Below are 17,171 nucleotides of genomic sequence, written 5' to 3' on the forward strand. Positions count from 1 at the left end.
TTTTTTTCAATTTTGAAGTGTAACTTCAAAGAAATTTAACTTAAAATTGGGGTTCTGTCTCTTTAAGACGCTCCTGCTCAACACAACAGTGTTTCTCCATTAAGCCTTTAGCAATAGTTTTACCTGCGTTGGACTAAGAAGTAGCTCCTATGATGAGCTCAGCAGATCCACAGGTCCATTGTTGCTGCCGCTAGTCTGGAGGGACTGATTGTGGAGGCGCAGGGGAAGGAATAACATTTTCCCCTTTAATATCGCTGGTATAAGAGATTTAAAATATAATAAATCCTGATATTTCATGTAATCAAGTGATTTATTAACTTACATTTTTAAGTGTTCAATGAATTACAAAAACATTTCAATACTTTCTCCAAAGATATCCAGTTAAGCCCAAAATTATTCACACTCCTGATGTAATATGAGTTGATATAATAATTTTACCAGAATGTTTCTTCTGTCTGGAAGAAATATTAACACTGGAGTGGCTCAGTCAAATCCTGAAAGAGAAACTCTGGAGATTAGGGTAATGGCAAGGAGGCCTTCCAACCTCTAAATCAACCAGGAGTTTGAATCGTTTTGGGATTAAATGTCCAGCAGGATAGTTTAGGAAGATGAAGCTTTCCTTTCCGCTTTCTGAGACTCTCCCACCAAACAAACTTTCCACTCCCAGATCATATGAGCACTTGTGTCGGAGCGGAGAGAGGCATGATGGGAATGACAGTGGTCATTTGATCCGATGTATGCACCATATTAGCAAGAGCAGAGACACATGACCAGAGGTCAGCAGGGAGGAAGAGATACAGAGGACGATATTCAGACAAATCCTCTCCTAACGGGATAAAATGTTGGTTCACACAGACGATGTTCTTGTGAAGTGCTGCTGCGGCTTTGGGAAAATTATCTTTATAATCCTGAATACGACAAAGAATTACTTGTTGCAAATCTGGTCAGCACTAAACATTCCTGAGAAACAGTTTGAGTCATTCTGCTAACAGACTTGTTTGCAGGCTCAATAGGAGGCATTATGTTGGAGCTACAACTTGGATCATGACAAATATTTTTCTCAAGTGGTTTCCTGGATCCTGCAGAGACAGCCTGCTGAGCTGCTGCTGCTTCTGACAGCCCAGCTCAGGGGATCCACACCAGTTTAGGAACCAGTGAGATCAGGCTTTCTCAGCAACAGTTGGCCTTCTTCTTTTGTTTATGATTGGCTTCTGAGCTGTCTGTGATTCCTGTGTGCAACAGAAATACACGTCAGAAAATCTTCAAGTTTCTCACAAATATCAAATGAATCAAATCAAGAGTTTGTTTTCCAGCTGCATGCATGTTAACGCCAGGTTACCGACAACAAATAGATGAAAAACGGAATCAGCTGCACAGGAAATGGAGAGATTAATGGATGTTATTCAATAGACACCCATTGTCTATTGAATAACAGACAATGAAGTGGAAGAAAATGACTTCAAACCTAAAATAATAGATCATTTCCAATCTGATGATTCATATTTTTTGAGTTGCAATTTCATTTATCGCTTTTTGTTATTTTATTTTGAATATTTAAAATATCTTCCACTTTAGAGCTTAAAGTGGTAGATATAAACTTGCACAATAACTAAGTACAATACAAGTTTGCTCTCTCAAAATGTCTGCTCTCTGAGAGAGCAAACCTGCACTAAATAGTGATTCAAGCCACTGAATCGCCATCTTGGTTGGCAACCGCAACACAAAGCATAGATGAACCATGGCTCCCACACCAACCTAAATAAAGTATTCTGACACTCTTGTGCAAGAGAAATATAAACAAAATTGCTGCTATCAGGATCGACCCGTATTGTTTTATTGTCATCATAGGAACTCCGTAGAAACTGCTATAGCTACAGATACCTACCAAGATGGCTGTCAGCTACAGAGTTTCCAGAAGTGTGATGAGAACTTTGTGTTAGGCCATTTTTAATTTGTCACTGAAAATGGTCCCAAAGCAACAATATTATCGTTTATCACAATAATTACTGGGACAAGTTATTGTGGCTTAAATCTCATTGAAAATCTGTATCAAGACATGGAAAGTAACATTCACAGATGTTTTCCGTTTAACCTGACTGAGGTTAAGCTACTTCACAAAGACAGTAAGTTCAGCCAAATAAAGAGTCCTTCAAAGTACCGACATTGGGAGGGAAGACAGTTTTTGGAGATTTCTGTCAATAAACCTTGGAAAACAATGCGTCCCTTTTCTTCTGCTTCACAGTCACGCCCCACTTCCTGTTGGTCTGTCACATGAAATCCCAATAAAAGACACGCAAGCTTGTGGTCCTAATCTGACTTTTCCCCAGTTTGGACTTCATTAAACTAATGATTTAAATCATTTCTTTTAGCTGCATGAAAAGACATTTTTTTAAACTTTTCATGAGACGACAGACAGACAGCAGCTAACTGTGGTAAATGATCAACTCACTGATTATGTCTTTGACGTGTCTCGACCCACTCCTCTCAAGCTCAGCCAAAACATTCGCCTCAAAAGTCAAAGAAGCCACACGAAGGAAAAGATTCCTGACTCCGTCTCCTGAAAAAACAAAAAGGAATCAAACGTCTGTGAGATAAAAATCAGATTCAGGCGTAAAGCTCTGATTGGAGCTACTTTGTTGCCCACCTGACTTTGCAGACACGGCCCAGTACTCTGCTTTGATTTCCTGCGATAGTCTGATAGCTTCCTGTTCCGTCTCGGCCAACTGGTCAGGAGACTAGAAATAAAACATCAATATTGGGAAAGTAAATCCTCACATCTTTCAAGACAAATAACCAATAAACTCAGGGTTGGCAGAAGATTTAGTGTCTTAGTTCACCTCCTTTTCAGTTCATGTTTCAGAAAAAGTCTTTGCGTTTTAAAACTGTTGCCCCCTTCACAGATTTATTTATTTTCATGTCCATGTGCCTCAGAGCATTAAACTTATTTTAAAATTATAATTTATTTAGGGAAAAAAAGATGCTGAAATCAATCTGGATGCAAGTGAAAAAGTAATTCCCTCCTAACACTTCTTTAAACTGTTAAGAAGTTTCTACAACTGGAGATGAATCTTAGACTTTAACTAGGCCCCTTAAAAGCATTTATCATACAAAACTCCCACGTTTGAAATGCTACAGTTAACCCAGATGCGATGAAATTCTCTCCTTTTCAAAGTTTTTTAAAAACAATCTTTCAATATTTTTCTAGAAAATGTTGCTTATTCAAAATGTAAACATTTGTCCAACTGATTATTTTATCCATATACAATCTTCCAGACATAGATCTGTTACATATCAATTTTTGTCAAAGACATCAAACGAAATCATTTGCTCCATCTTGACTGATCTGTTAGCGAATCGCACGGTTCGGCTCTGATCTGGTCACAGTCTCTCTTTCGTTAGGTTCACCCACGCTCAGGTCTTTCTTGGTCCCGACGAGGAACAGTAAAACACTGGACGGGTCGTTTTCCTTCATGGCATCCTCCAGCCACTCTCTGCACACACAAATCCACAGTTTTAGATGCAGAAGGAGAAGGAAATATTTTAAAAACAATGTGTTGCTGCATACCTGGCGTGTGCCAATGAGTTCACGCTGCTCAAGTCAAACACCACCATGATGGCTGGGGACACAGTTTGATTAGATACAAGTCAGCTCAGTTTAGATCCAGATTATTGCAGCGCTCACCTTGTGCTCCTCTGTAATACGTTGAGGCGATGCACTTGAAGCGCTCCTGACCTGCTGTATCCCACCTGGAAAACATTAAACACACTTTCAAAATAAAACCACACACTGGCAGCTTATTACTGTGAAGTTACACTAAATCAACACATTGAAGGGAACTTAGGTCCAACTTTTTAGAATCTCATAATTATAAAATAAAATAAAAGGGAGATCACAGATTCCTTTGTGACGCATTTATCCATAGAAGTGGATAAATCTGTTGCCAGTTCAGGACTTACAGCTGCAGACTGAAGGGAACGCCAAGCACCTCGAAGCGCTCCATCTCAAAGTCCACCCCGATCGTCGCTTTGTAGTTCCTGTCGAACGCTCCTCTGCAGAACCTGAAGGAGAAACCAGGAAAACTCAGAACTTTGCAAAGAAAAGCATCAAAAACATTTGAGAATCGGAAACAAGCGCTGTGTGTTTTTCCTCCATCAACACATAAGCTCATAATTTTGATTAATTAACGCCATAGAGCTCACAGTAAGGAGTAAAACAACGGTGATCAAACTACCCAGAACTGGTTACGTTATAAACGTTATGAGATTAAAGTCTCATCTCTCATTTCAACATACAGAAGAATGATTATCACAGAAAACTCGTTCAAATTTCTGTAACACAAGTTTGAAAAATTGCTTAAAATTTACCATGTTTGAGGAAAAGCTTTCAAAAGTTCACTTTTTCACATTTTTTCATTGGGATTTCATGTGACAGCCCAACACAAAGTGGTCCATATTGTTGACAATCTTCTCCTTTTGTTTGGACTGAATTGGGTTTTCATTCACTCCGTTTTCTCTTCATGAAGCTATAAGAAACTTTTAGATTGACATAATTAATCCTGCTTAGTGCTTTTAAATCTAAAATAAAGGTTATTGAGGCCGGTTCTCTGACATACATATTATTTATTTGTTGTTGCATCTTGGACAGAACTCTATTGAAAAAGAAGTTTTTTTTATTATTATTCTGGGAAAATAAAGGTTAAATAAATGAAAAGTACTCTGACAGTCAAGTGGAAGAAAACTTTTCTGATTTTTTTCAGAAAATAAAAATCTGAAAGGCATGCATAGCGAGTTTAAATGAATAATAATAATAATATTTGGAAAATGTTAAAAAGCATCAGTAATTTTCCTTTCACTTTAGATAAAATCTTAATATAATTCTTAAAGTTTGTCGTTATAATAGGAGAAAAATGTGAAAAAGTTGAAGGAGCATTAAATGGATGTTCCTTTGCATTTATAGTGATGAACTCTGTGTGATTATAAAATAGCTCGTTCTGCGTAAACTTTGCCTCACCTGCTGATTAAACAGGTTTTCCCAACAGAAACGTCTCCCACAACGATGACTTTGGCGATATTAAAGCTGGAATCAGAAAGCCAGAAAATACGTTTAACTTTGCCAACTTTTGGATTTTTACCTGAAAATTTTAACTACAGAAAATGGAAAAGTTAGTCAAATCCAGAATATTTGCAATTCAACATTGATGAGTTCAGAATGAATTTGTGAAATTGTGTTTCATGCAAATTGTCCCGTAGAGGAATTTCTTAACAAATTCTCTGAAAAACGATGCAACTGGTGTAAAGGTGTAAATATTTCAAAGGACTGACGTTAAATGTGTAATTAAGTCGTGTTTGTATTATTTTCAAATAATAGAAACGAGCGTCTGCAATAACAACAACACTTCAAACATATTTCATAGAAATTGTTGGACATTCGTCACATTTTGCTGATGTGTTTCTACGTTTATGGAAGAACGTTTCTGGGTGTTAACAGGAACCATGCTCAGGTTTACTGCACAAGCTTTGACTTTACATTATAATGGAAAATTACTTTAGAGGCTGATTTCACACAATCATCTAATACAGTGGTTCTTAACCTGGGTTCGATCGAACCCCAGGGGTTCGGTGAGTCGGTCTCAGGGGTTCGGCRGAGCCTCTGCCGCGGAGGTAAAGACACACTTGTGTAAAGTCGTGATGATGCCCCGCTTTGCCATCACTTGCTGCAGAGGATCATGTTACATTGCTTAGCCAATCAGAGCTGCGGAGGAGCCCTGATTGAAGGAGCTCCACTCAGCATGGATTTGAACTTGTGTCTTTATTTACTTCAGCAAAGCTCAGTTTTTACGAAATTCTGTAGCTTTCGGTTTACTTCTAAATCTGCTCCTTAGTCGCATCTTTTCGGGGTTGCTACTGCCTCTAGTGGCGTGGGGGTGGTAACACAACTAATATAATTACATTACTAAAATCAGAATACCGCAAAGTCTTTATTTATTAATTGTTCATTCTCTTAAGAATGTAGAGCCAATTAAATGATCTAAACAAGACCTTAAAGTGGTTCCAGTTTCTCTCAATGGCCAACCTGTTGAAACTGTGGCAAATTTTAAATACCTTTGGTCGTTCCTGGACAGTCAGCTCAACTTTGCTGGAAACACTGACTATATTTTGAAGAACTGTTCTCAGAGACTCTACCTTTTAAGAAGACTGATTGATCTTGAGGTGACCCAACTAGACTCTAGTTGGGTCACCTCAAGATCAATCAGGGGAATCAGTCGGGGGAATCAAATTTTATTTATCACTACAGAAGGGTTCAGTGAATGCGCATCTGGTGGGTTCGGTACCTCAAAAAAGGTTAAAAACCACTGATCTAATATAATGCTCCAATTACTCCTGTATCGGTGTCTCCTTTTGTATGTGGTAATTTTTTGCCTCTTCTTTTCCTAAAAAAGAAATCTTCAGCCTTCTCTTTTTTTCAGAATAATGTTGTCAGCTATGGCAGGCTTTGCAGACGTCTATCAGCTGATCCCTCAGACATACTTTAGCGTGACTTCACGGCCCAAACCAGAGCTAATTCGTTTATCTTCCACACATATCCCAGTGTGGAGGCTGTAAAAACGGATCTTACCTCACGCCGTCCGTCTTCTGAACCTGGCATGCAGCTCTCACCTGTGGGTGGAAGCCGTCTTTGGTGTGCAGAGCTGCATTTGGACTAAAACACTAAAGACATATCAAACGGAAGAAAACCTTGGATTAAATGAAAATAGTTTTTCTGGCTGAAAATCAAGAGAAATGCTGGTTCAATCTACACCCAGAGATTTCAGATTTGTGCTCAGATCAGGACTGAAGGCGTCTTTCAACACACTGAAGGTTGCAGCTGTAATGTGGTAAAATGTCAAATACAGAGAAGTAGTCAACAATAAATAATCACTCTGTCGTTTACTACCCCACTGTGTCTAAATCCCATCTTAACTTATAATTACCTTTACCTGATAAAGCTTCAGATCGTGATTTTGCAGAAACATGCAGAACGTACATCCCCAGATTTGAGTTATCCCTCAGAATTAAGGGATTTCTGAATAATTCTTGTTTTTATGGAATATTATTTGTGTTTACCAACCTTTGGGAGGTGAGTGATGATTCTGTCCTTCTTCACAGGAGGCAACATGCTGCCAGTTATTTTAAAACCTAGAGAGAATCACTGCCACACTATGAGAGACACATACAGACATATTTTAGAGCAGGTAGCAATGGCACTTTGCCATGTTTAGACTCATTTCAGAAACCAAGCAAAAGCCACAGTTAAGATCTTCACAGTTTAAAAGAAAATGTTCAATAATTTGAATGGGATGGTGCATATTATTGAACTTAAAATATTTTTTGAAATCTTACATTAATTTCAATAAATGGGCAGAGTATGTTGTAAATAAAAATGCCGGAAGCAAATTCTGTTGATCTGATTCTGAATGTTGTGCTCAGTAGATGTTAAAGAAGAATCAGTTTGTTTTCAATCATTGTGACACATGCACTGTATTATTGAATCAGAAAATATAATAAATCTGTTAAAAGATTAAATATAAATGTGCTTAAATTTGTATTGAGTCACAAAGGATTCAGCCTTCTTGGGTTCAGACCTGCTATTATCTGAACTGAATCCGATTAACCTGAAATGAAGTTCAGTTCAGTCTAATGTTCTTCATATTTTCTCTAAATCGATACTTGCAGAGAGGATCAAAATCAGCTCATTGGTCATGGGGAGCAACAGAAATCCACAGAAAGTCACATTGAAGGCAGTTGGACAACTTGAGAAAACATGGAACATTAATAAAACCAGACATTTCTCTTTAATTACTAAAAATATGGATGGAAACTGGGAGGCTGCCAAGAGCCTGACATTAACACTGAAGAATCTGCAGGAATTTCTGAAATATATTCTTTTCTCTGTGTGTTTAAGGAGAAAGTTTTTCACAAAAGAAACCATCACAGGATGTGTTAAATCTCCTAAAACTCTCTGGAAGACGATGACATTCTCTAAATGGAGCTCTAGATCTAGTTTTCTAAAAAAAGTCATGCATTCGACACAAAAACAAAACGCTCTTTCCAAAATATAACTTTGTACGTCTTGTGAAGTTTGGTGAAATCATGAACAGCCAGTTTTGATCCAAAACTATCTGATAAAGTTCAAGAGGCATTTCTGATTGAAATCAACAAAAGATTGGATTCATGAGCGAAAGGTTTTTCTTAACCAGTGTGCAGAACCCTGTCCCATGCAATCCATGTGGTTATCTGGAGAGATCTGTGGACAAGAGATGTCCTCAAATTCTGACACATCTGGACAATTTTTGCAAGGTGTTCCAACATATTACTATTTTAATGATGTGCAGACTGATTTAGCCAGATTATTGCAAGTTTTATGTTTATAAAAACATAAAAACCTGCATTATTGTGTGTAATTGCTACAAGAGTGTTTTTTTCCCCCTTTCAAATAAATAAATAATGGCAATTTTATCCATTGTACATGCAAGGAAATTCAGCAAATTCAACACAGTCAAAGCTTTCTAGCCGTTTTATTGAATCACCAAATTGGACAGCAAAAATTTAAATCTCTACAGAACAAACCAAAAGGATATTTGGATTGAAACACGATCTATAGACACAAAAAGAAAAAACTTTACCTGAAGCAGATCAAGAGGTGGTATTGTAAATGTGATAAAACTCCAGATATATGTAGTAAAACAAAGCGCTCATAATGAAGAAGTCAGCCTCCAAAGACAACACTCCACACAGACAAACTGGTCCTATAAAGACTGAACAGTAGCCAACTCTACTGGCGAGAAAGATGTGTAAACAGCACCCCCTAGTGGCTTTTACTTTTTTAACGCACACTACGAAAGTCAGCGTTTATATTGTTCGTTTTTTTCTTGTGCTATTCCTAAAGAAAGGCACGGCGGGACGTGCTTTTAGGAAGCGAAATGTAGCAAGATAAAGTAGTCTAAAAAGTGATGAAAATCTGAAATTTGAACAGCAGCTTTGCAAAAACATTTTAAAAATTATATTTTCTATTAACTTTATCAGATAAAGTTTGTGTCTGAAATTGAGGTTATCTGCTTGCTTTGTTCCATAAAATATGTTACTTTTAAAATAAAGAAAATAATCTTTTTTGATTTTTAAGGATGCGGTTGACGTCATAAAACCGCGACTGTCGCGGTTTATAAAGCACACCAACCTCCTGGTCTCTCCTTTCTGCTTCTGCTCTCTTGTGTTGGTCGTTGTCAGACGAGAGAAGTCCTTACTATTACAAGGTATAACAATTTTCTAAATAAAATTCAAGATGCTTTAAATCGCTGCGCGTCGCTTTAGTAGCAGGGTTCTTGGATAAACGTCGTGTTTTTTGTTAGCTGCTGCAAAATGTAGTTTAATGGGCCTCGGAGAGCCACGTGGTGGACGACGTTAGCGCCAGATTTACTGCAATGACTTAAGATTATATTCTTGAATTGCCCAAGTTTCCAACTCTAAATGAGTGTTAATTCTCAGTGTTTGATTTCAGCTTTTATGCTTTATGCTGCAAGTTATTAAAAGCTTTTTCTTCCTTTCAGGAAAAATGACTAACTCAACAACCCGTCGTGTCTGGACCCACCGTCCTTTCTGAAAGGTAAATTAATACAAAATGCTTCCAGCCGTTTTAGTTAAACTTTGTCAGTGATGAAAACTGTGAATAGGAAGTGCCGTCTGATGCGACAACTGACGATGTTTCTGTCACTGTTCTGAGCCTCAAACCTCAAGATGGGTTTAGATTGTGCCGCAAACTAAATCCGTTCATTAAATATACATTTTCCTTTTACCAGATTTTTTACTTGCTGGAAGCTGAAGAGGACAGAGTTGAGATGAAGGTACGTTCTTCTTCTTGCGTAGCTTTAATTGATATAAATCTGGTTGCTTTTGTTATGATGAAACTTGAACTATACAGCTGGAATTACCGGCAGATTGTTCAGTGTTGATCACTTAGTTTCTGAGCGTCGAATAGCAGTAACTTATTTTATGGAAGCGGTTTGACCAATTGAGTACAACTAATTTAACCTTTCATTTCCATATTTTCTTTAAAGGTGCCCGCATGGTGACGAGTTACCTGAAATCTGGTTTCCCTCCAAAAAACACGGAGCCTCTCATTTGAAGTGGATCTTGTAAGTTTTACCACGTTTATAGCTATTATTCATCAGATTAAATTTCCCTTTCTGTCATCAGATGGGTTAAAGCACAGGTGTCAAACTCCTGTCCTGGAGGGCCACTGCCCTGCAACTTTTAGATGTGCCTCTGCTGCACCACACCTGAATAGGATAATTAGGTCATTAGCAGGCCTCTATGAGAAGGAGGTAATTAAGCCATTTCTTTCCAGTGTTTTGCACCTGTGGCACATCTAAAGCTGCAGGACGGTGGCCCTGGGCTGGAGTTTGACACCCCTGGGTCAAAACATGCTGCATCTTAGTTTAATAGAATTAAATGGTGTAGAAATTAGCCTTGGTTGGTCAGAGCTCTGCTACCGAGCGTCATTTGATCAGTGATGAAAACCTGGAATAGGAAGTGCCGTCAGATGCGACAACTGACGATTATTCTGATCCAGCTTTCTGAGTCATTTAAAATGTATCTGAATTTTGTCAGAAGGAATATTTCTGCTCTAACTTGTTTTCTATCCTGCAGATGATGCTGCCTCCTGAACACATGGATCAGAATGGAAGGTAGTCATTGCGTGTGAAATGTGTTTTACTTTGCTGTATTGTTGTGATGAAAGCTAAACTGAGAAAAGCTGGAATTACCGGCAGATTGTACAGTGGTGACCCTTGGTTTTCTGAACATCCTGAATCGCAGCATCAAATCTTCCTTTGACTTTTTATGGAGACTTGACTTTTTTTCTTCTTCTCTCCCTCTGTAAGGATCGGACATGGAGGCTACCGCACTTTGTCCACGCCTCTGTGGTAAGATGTAGATTTAATTCAATCACATGAAAGTGTCATGGTGAGATTACCAGTGAGAAACAGGAAAATGTCTTAGTCTTTACACAGAAGGTTTCACCTTCCAGGAATATTGAGTTTTTGCATCATAAGTATTAAAGAGGCTAAAAACAACTTCCTGTTTTGGTGCATCTGCTGTGGGATTCCTGCCTACCTGAAATCTAACTGATCTCCTTTTTCTCAGGTGATGGAACAAGTGAAGTTTGGAGAACAATACCACACTACTCCTTTTGACATCAGCAAAACCTGATTCTACAGTCTGTCTTTTGGATTCTTGCTAATTGACAGTATTGCTAATCCTTTTAGCTGTGTCGTATGGTGAACTGTCAGGAACATCTTGAATGCTAATATTTTTAGGTAATGTTTCTGGGTTTCTTGCTATAGGTTGCTCTGGTATACGCCTGTAGTCTGGATAAAATGCTGCATAATGAATGAATATAGGTGTTGCATATTAAAGATTCAACTGACTTGTCATTGTGGTCTGTTCATAAATCCATACACTTTTAAAAAGTGAAACTGGCATCTTTCTACTGAGGCTATGATTAAATTACCACCATAACTGAAAACTGTTTGGATATTAAACATTTTTCAAGCCTGCAAAAACAAAAAATCTTGGGTACGGTGACTTTTGGACTAGTTTCTAGTGCAAATATCTCGGTACAAAATAAGACCAACTTAAAAGTAACTTCAGCATACAAGTGTCTTGTTTTAAGTAAATTTAATATTGGTTAGTGGAGAAACTTAAAACATGTAAATTTGCCAATGGATCAAATCCTTTTCCATCAACATTAAGGAATTATTTGCTTACAAGCATCTACTGTATCTTGCTAAAAACATTAGTTTCCTGTGTGCTAAAATTGTTTTCTGCAGGGCAATAATTGCAGAGAACTCCACTGAGCGTCACTTTCACACATGCAAACCTCAAAACATCACAAAAAGTAATTCAGGCAGCAGGAGAAGGTTGGACCAGAAATTTAATGAACTCATTAAAAAAAACTTCCCAAAGTATCCAATTGCTTCAACACCCTGGTAAAATATCATCTCTCATAGCTAATGGTGTCGGTTCTTATCCAAGAATAAAACAAAACCGTCATAAAAAGCACTACACATTCACTGGACTTTACCCAATGTGTACTAACAGCTCGTTTTTTACTGACCTGAGTTTATTTCAACCTGCATTTGGCCTGTAAACTCTTCTGCAACAATGTGTTTTCGTGTGAAGGTGGATTCTTTTCCTTTTCAGAGATATTTATTCATTTCTACAGTATTTTGGGAAGTTAAATAAAATGTGTTTAGATTGTGCTGAAATCTGCAGACTAGATGGTTCAAAAACACAAAGTGATGAGAGGAGCGTTCACTGAAGTTTCTTTTTCAATGTTTTTTTTTTTGTGAAAACTCCACTACAACCTTATTCTAATCTTATGAACTCAGTTGAAAGTCAAGTGAAAAGCAGAGATGATGATCTTGAGTTATGCGTGGTGTCAGTCCTCCTCCTTCTCGATGTAGGTCTTATTTGCAGAGCGGGCCATCTGTCGGGCCATGTAGCGATCTCGTGCTGAAGTCACAGTCTGTTCGGTGCTGCGCTTTGCGAACTTGTTGGCCTTTTCCTCTGCCTCCTCACCCTCTTTTTCCTGTTTGTCGTCTTTTTGCTTTGAGCCCTGCCTCACTGATTCCACATCATCAGCATCTTCCTCATTCGCTCCTGCCTTTTCCCTCTCTGGCTCTTTCTTCCTCTCCTTCTCTTCCTCCTGATCTTTGTCCCTCTGTTTGTCTTCTTCTGAATTCCTCCTTTTATCCTTTTCGCCATTTTTCTCCCGCTCCCTCTCTCTTGGACTTCTCTCCCTCTTCCCGTGCCTTTCTTTAGGACTTCTTTCCTTCTTTCCATGCCTTTCTTCCCTCTCCGAATCCCTTCTGCCTCTGCTTCTGTCATCGTCTCTACCTCTGCCTCTGTCCCTGTCCCTATCCTTCCGTCTGTCCCGGTCACTTCTTCTGTCTCCATGTCTGTCGTCCCTTTCCCTCCCATGGTGTCTGTCTCTGTCCCTCCCTCTGTCTCTGTCTCTGTGGCTCTTCTTGTGTCTGTCTCTGTCCCTCTCTGTTCCCTTCTCCTCTCCGCTCCCGGATGAAGGCGACCTCTGCCTGTACTGACGGTTAGAGTGAGCCAAGGCTCCGCCTGGTTTATTAAATCCAGTCTTTGGCTTTTGGTCCTCCTCAGAGTCGCTGCCTGAGCTGGGGATGTTTTCCTGGGCTGGAGGGGATGTAGCAGGCGAGGTCCTGTCAGCTTCTTTTGAGGATTCTGAAGGTTGATTTCTGTGGATTGAAAAATACATTAAGAGAGATTAAGATTACCAGAAGCTTTGAAAAATAATAGCGCTTTAATTTAGCTTAAGCTAACTTGTTAGCTGAGCGATCTGGGATCTCCTCCTCTCCAACAGTCTGATTCAGCAGGTGCCGATAGAAGCCGCTCAGATCTTTCTGCTTCCTCACGTCCAGAGCAGCTGAATGGGGGGAAGAAAAAAAAAAACAAAAAAATGTACAATTTATATAATCTCTTACATAAATATGAAATACTGCTGTCCAAACCCTTTACAAATTCAACACCTGGGTGTTGTGTATCACACTAATCTCATAATCCAGGGAAACAGGAGGTGACAGAGCATCAATATCGGCCTTTCTAGACACTATGATGACATTTAAAAAGCATTTGAGTATAAATGAATTAATTTTATTTACCTGGGGCACCAATAAATAAGATTTTATTTTAAAAAATCTGGGTTGTACAACTGTAATAAAAGATTACATCAATTTAAGGCATTTAAATCACTTTTTTTATATATATCTTTTTTACCTTTGGTGGTATTAAGTGTAGGGGCTGCTGTACCTAGCTTGTATTGTAGTTCAATAAGTGAATTACAGTAAGACACAAACTTTGTTTCATTTAAACTCAGAACAATGTGTTAACAAGTGCAGACAGTGTGAATGCAGGTGGAAAGCATTAGTCCAACCTTCTATCTCTGCCTGTCTTCTCTCTCTCTCCTCTTCCTCCTTCTGCTCCTCCAGCTTCTTCTTGTAGGCCGAGGTTACGTAGGCCTCTTTATCAGCAAACTTCTCCCCCTCCGCCTCCCTCTCCTTCTGAATCTTCCGCTCATCTCTCCGCTCTTGTTCTTTCTTTCGCTCCTCCACCGCTTTCATTAACTGGTGGATATATTTAGGCTGTAACAAAACAAAAAGATTTGCTCTTAAGGCTTGTGGTTTGTTTTTTATTCAGCCACACTGAAATGAGAGAACCGTTATAATAAGAGCAGCTACATGCATCACACAGCGTTTAGCCGAAGAGAATTTACCCTTTTGTCAGCTCCTGTCAGGACTTTCTTGCTGCTCTCGAGTTTCTGCTTTTGCATGTCATCGTAGACCGCATCGTAGTCGTAAACGGTGCTGTCCTGCTCCAGGGCCTTCTGCATCTCCAAACGAGTCTTTGAACAAAAAAAAAAAAAGGGAAGAAAGAAAAATGGACAGACTCCAGAAAAAAAGTAAATCGCAGAGAAAGGACACTTATCAAAACCAACAAATTAAATATTTTATTTCTCCCACCTGTTTCATCATCTTCTTCTTGATAGCCTCTTTCTGTAGAGTCTCTCCAACTGATGTCTGAAGAATGAAACAGGACATTTGGTGTTTGGTAGAAATTAATTAAGTTTTCCATAACATTGGCTAACGACACATAGTAAACTCAAAAGTTTACCCACTTCATCATCTGAGTCATCTCCAAAAACTGAGGGTTTTGGCAGGATTGTGTTTTTTGAGCCTCCTTTCTTCTGGGGCAAGATAAGCCCATACCTGAAGGACAACAAAAGCGTTTATTAAACTCTGTCTGGTGGTATGTGTTTAAACTAAGTGTTAATTATAAACAACAACTGGTATTAAGAAAAGACATCGTGGGTTGAGTAATAGTCTACGTCTTTGTGACAATATTTCCAAGTTTTAAACAGAAGAACGTTGCAGTTCAGTTTTGCAGTTAAGAGGCACTGTTCACTAAAAACGTGGATATATAATCCAAAAACAATGTGCATTTTTGTGTGTTAATATAAAGGAATTGGGGTAAATTGGCGCCAGATAAATGAATATAAACGAACTACACAGCACACAAACAGCCCTAGCTTTTTCCTGAAGCCAGATGTATTAGAAGATATTTCCGTTCAGTAGTTAAAACTATAAGCAATTTGCAAAACTAACGAAATATTCAAGCACACACTGGTGAACATCATGCTAAACACAAATGTATCAAAGATTTGTGCTTTGCACCCGATTTGTGGTAAAACTGCATCGCTTCAGAGTATAAATGGGATGCTAGTAGATGCCAAGATTAACTAACGTTCCCCGATAACATTCACGAGTTAGGTTAAAGTTATATTTTAACCAGTTTAAAAACAAATACACCTTTATAAAAACTGTAGTAAAAAAGTCATAATTAACGAAAGCTACCTCTCTGCTGTAGGTTAGCATAACGTTAACTGTTTTCAAACAGCAGCAATACAAATCTGCCATTTTTAATAATTCAGTGAGTCCTATATTAAGATTATAAAGATAATAATATCAGATACAACACCAAACTGTTTTATTATAAACTAGAAAAACATTCACTCATAGCTTTAGTCCTGTTAGCTTGTTTGTAACTTACTGTTTTGTAGGGAGCGCCATCTTTGCCCTGCTGACTGCGATCGTGCACAGCAGATTCGACACAGAAATATCACAAAAATTATTTCGCCGCACAAACTAATAAAAGCTATGAAACATATATTTTAAAATATGAACACAACCACTTCAAACACGAGGTGTATTTTTTTCAGTAATTTGTCTAATTAAAATAGATGAAAATAGATTTCAGAGTAGTTTGAAAATAGAACATTCCAACAGAACTGTACATTAGTCATTCATTTATCTTCTTTTTTTTTGGCTTAATGTTTTAAAAGTATTTATACTTCATATAAATCTCAGTATTGCACAGCATTTTAACAACTTAGTACAGGTATAAGTGTTACAATTACTTCTGCCAATAGAGAGCGTTATTGCACCCAAATAATAATATGTTAATTTAAACAATATAATGATGTTTAGACCCAATCATAATGGTAGCTCTGTGTAAGTATGGCGATTTCTTTACATTAAAAAGATTTGTTCAGCATGTGAGACTTCAGGTGTTTTCTGAGGCTTTTAGTTGCTTATTGTGTGGACACTCAATATTCCTCTAAGCCGATACATTTTATCACATTCAAGGTCTAAAAGTTACTCGAGTTCATATTCAATCACTTCTCTAATGTGTTCAAATGATGCATGTTTGTCAGGTTAAAAGTACACTTTGAAAATAACATTTGAGCTGGCATTTAGTAAGTCTTTCAATAAGGTCACATTTCTGTACTTTTTATATTGTACAGAATAACAAAATGTCAAGCTTTCATAGCTGTAGGTGGAAAATCATTGTAATTAACAGAAACTAAGGCTTGGAAACATCAACTTGTGCATAATTAATCTCAGTAATCTGTTTCACTGGCTGAATTGTGTTACCAAAATAGCAAACATTCCAATAACATTCTAATTTATTATGTATGACTATAATGATTGGTAAGAAGAAAACAACTGCTGAAAAACTGCTGTTTGGTGCCCTGTTTGTAGTTTGCCACAACCAAATAAGGGGCACAGCAACCAGAAGAAGTTAATCTTTCAGCAGAAAACTAAACATACAGCCAGAATGATTAGATCACAGTAAGTCCATGTGTTTGAGGGGCCCAGTCAAAGTCCAAATCTGCATGGAGTGTACATTAAATGTGATAAATATGAAACTATTTTCATTAATTAATTTAAAATTAATTAAATTTATCTTAAAGTACTATTACTTGATATTTTTGGGACACAAATGTACTGCATAATTTATGTGCTTTTGACTATAAATTCTGTTTTTATTTTTTGTTGTGTGGAGATTCAAACTATATCCAACAGAAATAAATTATCTAGCAAATTAAAATGTTGATTCTAACAATCCTGCTAAATCCAGTTAAGTTTATCAAGTTAAAATGACCACAGGTCTTTCCGAACATGCATGGAGCCCATGGTTCATTGGTGTTTCAAATACAATAATTAACATTAAATAGGAGGCCCAGGGATACAGTATATCTCTATCGAAAT

General features: G+C 37.8%; 2 protein-coding genes and 1 long non-coding RNA gene across 4 annotated transcripts; 1 reads left to right on the forward strand and 2 right to left on the reverse strand.

Moving 5' to 3' along the window:
* Positions 1 to 291: 291 nt before the first annotated feature.
* rab34b (RAB34, member RAS oncogene family b) lies at positions 292 to 10,311 on the reverse strand. Of its 2 annotated transcripts, none has more exons than XM_008427388.1 (11): positions 10,115 to 10,311; positions 7,109 to 7,197; positions 6,617 to 6,708; positions 5,012 to 5,077; positions 3,958 to 4,059; positions 3,683 to 3,747; positions 3,566 to 3,617; positions 3,410 to 3,491; positions 2,645 to 2,735; positions 2,450 to 2,557; positions 292 to 1,229 (listed from the first exon to the last, which is right to left on the reverse strand). In XM_008427388.1, the coding sequence occupies exons 2-11, from the start codon at positions 7,154 to 7,156 to the stop codon at positions 1,171 to 1,173; spliced, it is 765 nt and encodes a 254-aa protein (XP_008425610.1). In that variant the 5' UTR covers positions 7,157 to 7,197; positions 10,115 to 10,311; the 3' UTR covers positions 292 to 1,170. The 2 variants fall into 2 exon arrangements, with proteins under 2 accessions (XP_008425610.1, XP_008425611.1); XM_008427389.1 differs by lacking the exon at positions 10,115 to 10,311 and adding an exon at positions 8,664 to 8,769.
* Positions 9,199 to 11,468, forward strand: LOC103475610 (uncharacterized). The gene is made up of 7 exons (XR_535346.2): positions 9,199 to 9,290; positions 9,585 to 9,640; positions 9,834 to 9,878; positions 10,092 to 10,169; positions 10,684 to 10,721; positions 10,917 to 10,958; positions 11,179 to 11,468. It is a non-coding gene; the product is annotated as an uncharacterized LOC103475610 (long non-coding RNA).
* Positions 11,469 to 11,950: 482 nt separating this feature from the next.
* On the reverse strand, positions 11,951 to 15,773 carry nsrp1 (nuclear speckle splicing regulatory protein 1). Its single transcript, XM_008427387.1, has 7 exons — positions 15,670 to 15,773; positions 14,738 to 14,828; positions 14,583 to 14,639; positions 14,336 to 14,464; positions 13,997 to 14,204; positions 13,387 to 13,489; positions 11,951 to 13,301 (listed from the first exon to the last, which is right to left on the reverse strand). The coding sequence occupies exons 1-7, from the start codon at positions 15,687 to 15,689 to the stop codon at positions 12,476 to 12,478; spliced, it is 1,434 nt and encodes a 477-aa protein (XP_008425609.1). The 5' UTR covers positions 15,690 to 15,773; the 3' UTR covers positions 11,951 to 12,475.
* Between the last annotated feature and the right edge of the window lie 1,398 nt (positions 15,774 to 17,171).

The sequence above is a fragment of the Poecilia reticulata genome, linkage group LG14 (genome assembly GCF_000633615.1).
Source record: "Poecilia reticulata strain Guanapo linkage group LG14, Guppy_female_1.0+MT, whole genome shotgun sequence".
Taxonomy (NCBI): Eukaryota; Metazoa; Chordata; class Actinopteri; order Cyprinodontiformes; family Poeciliidae; genus Poecilia; species Poecilia reticulata.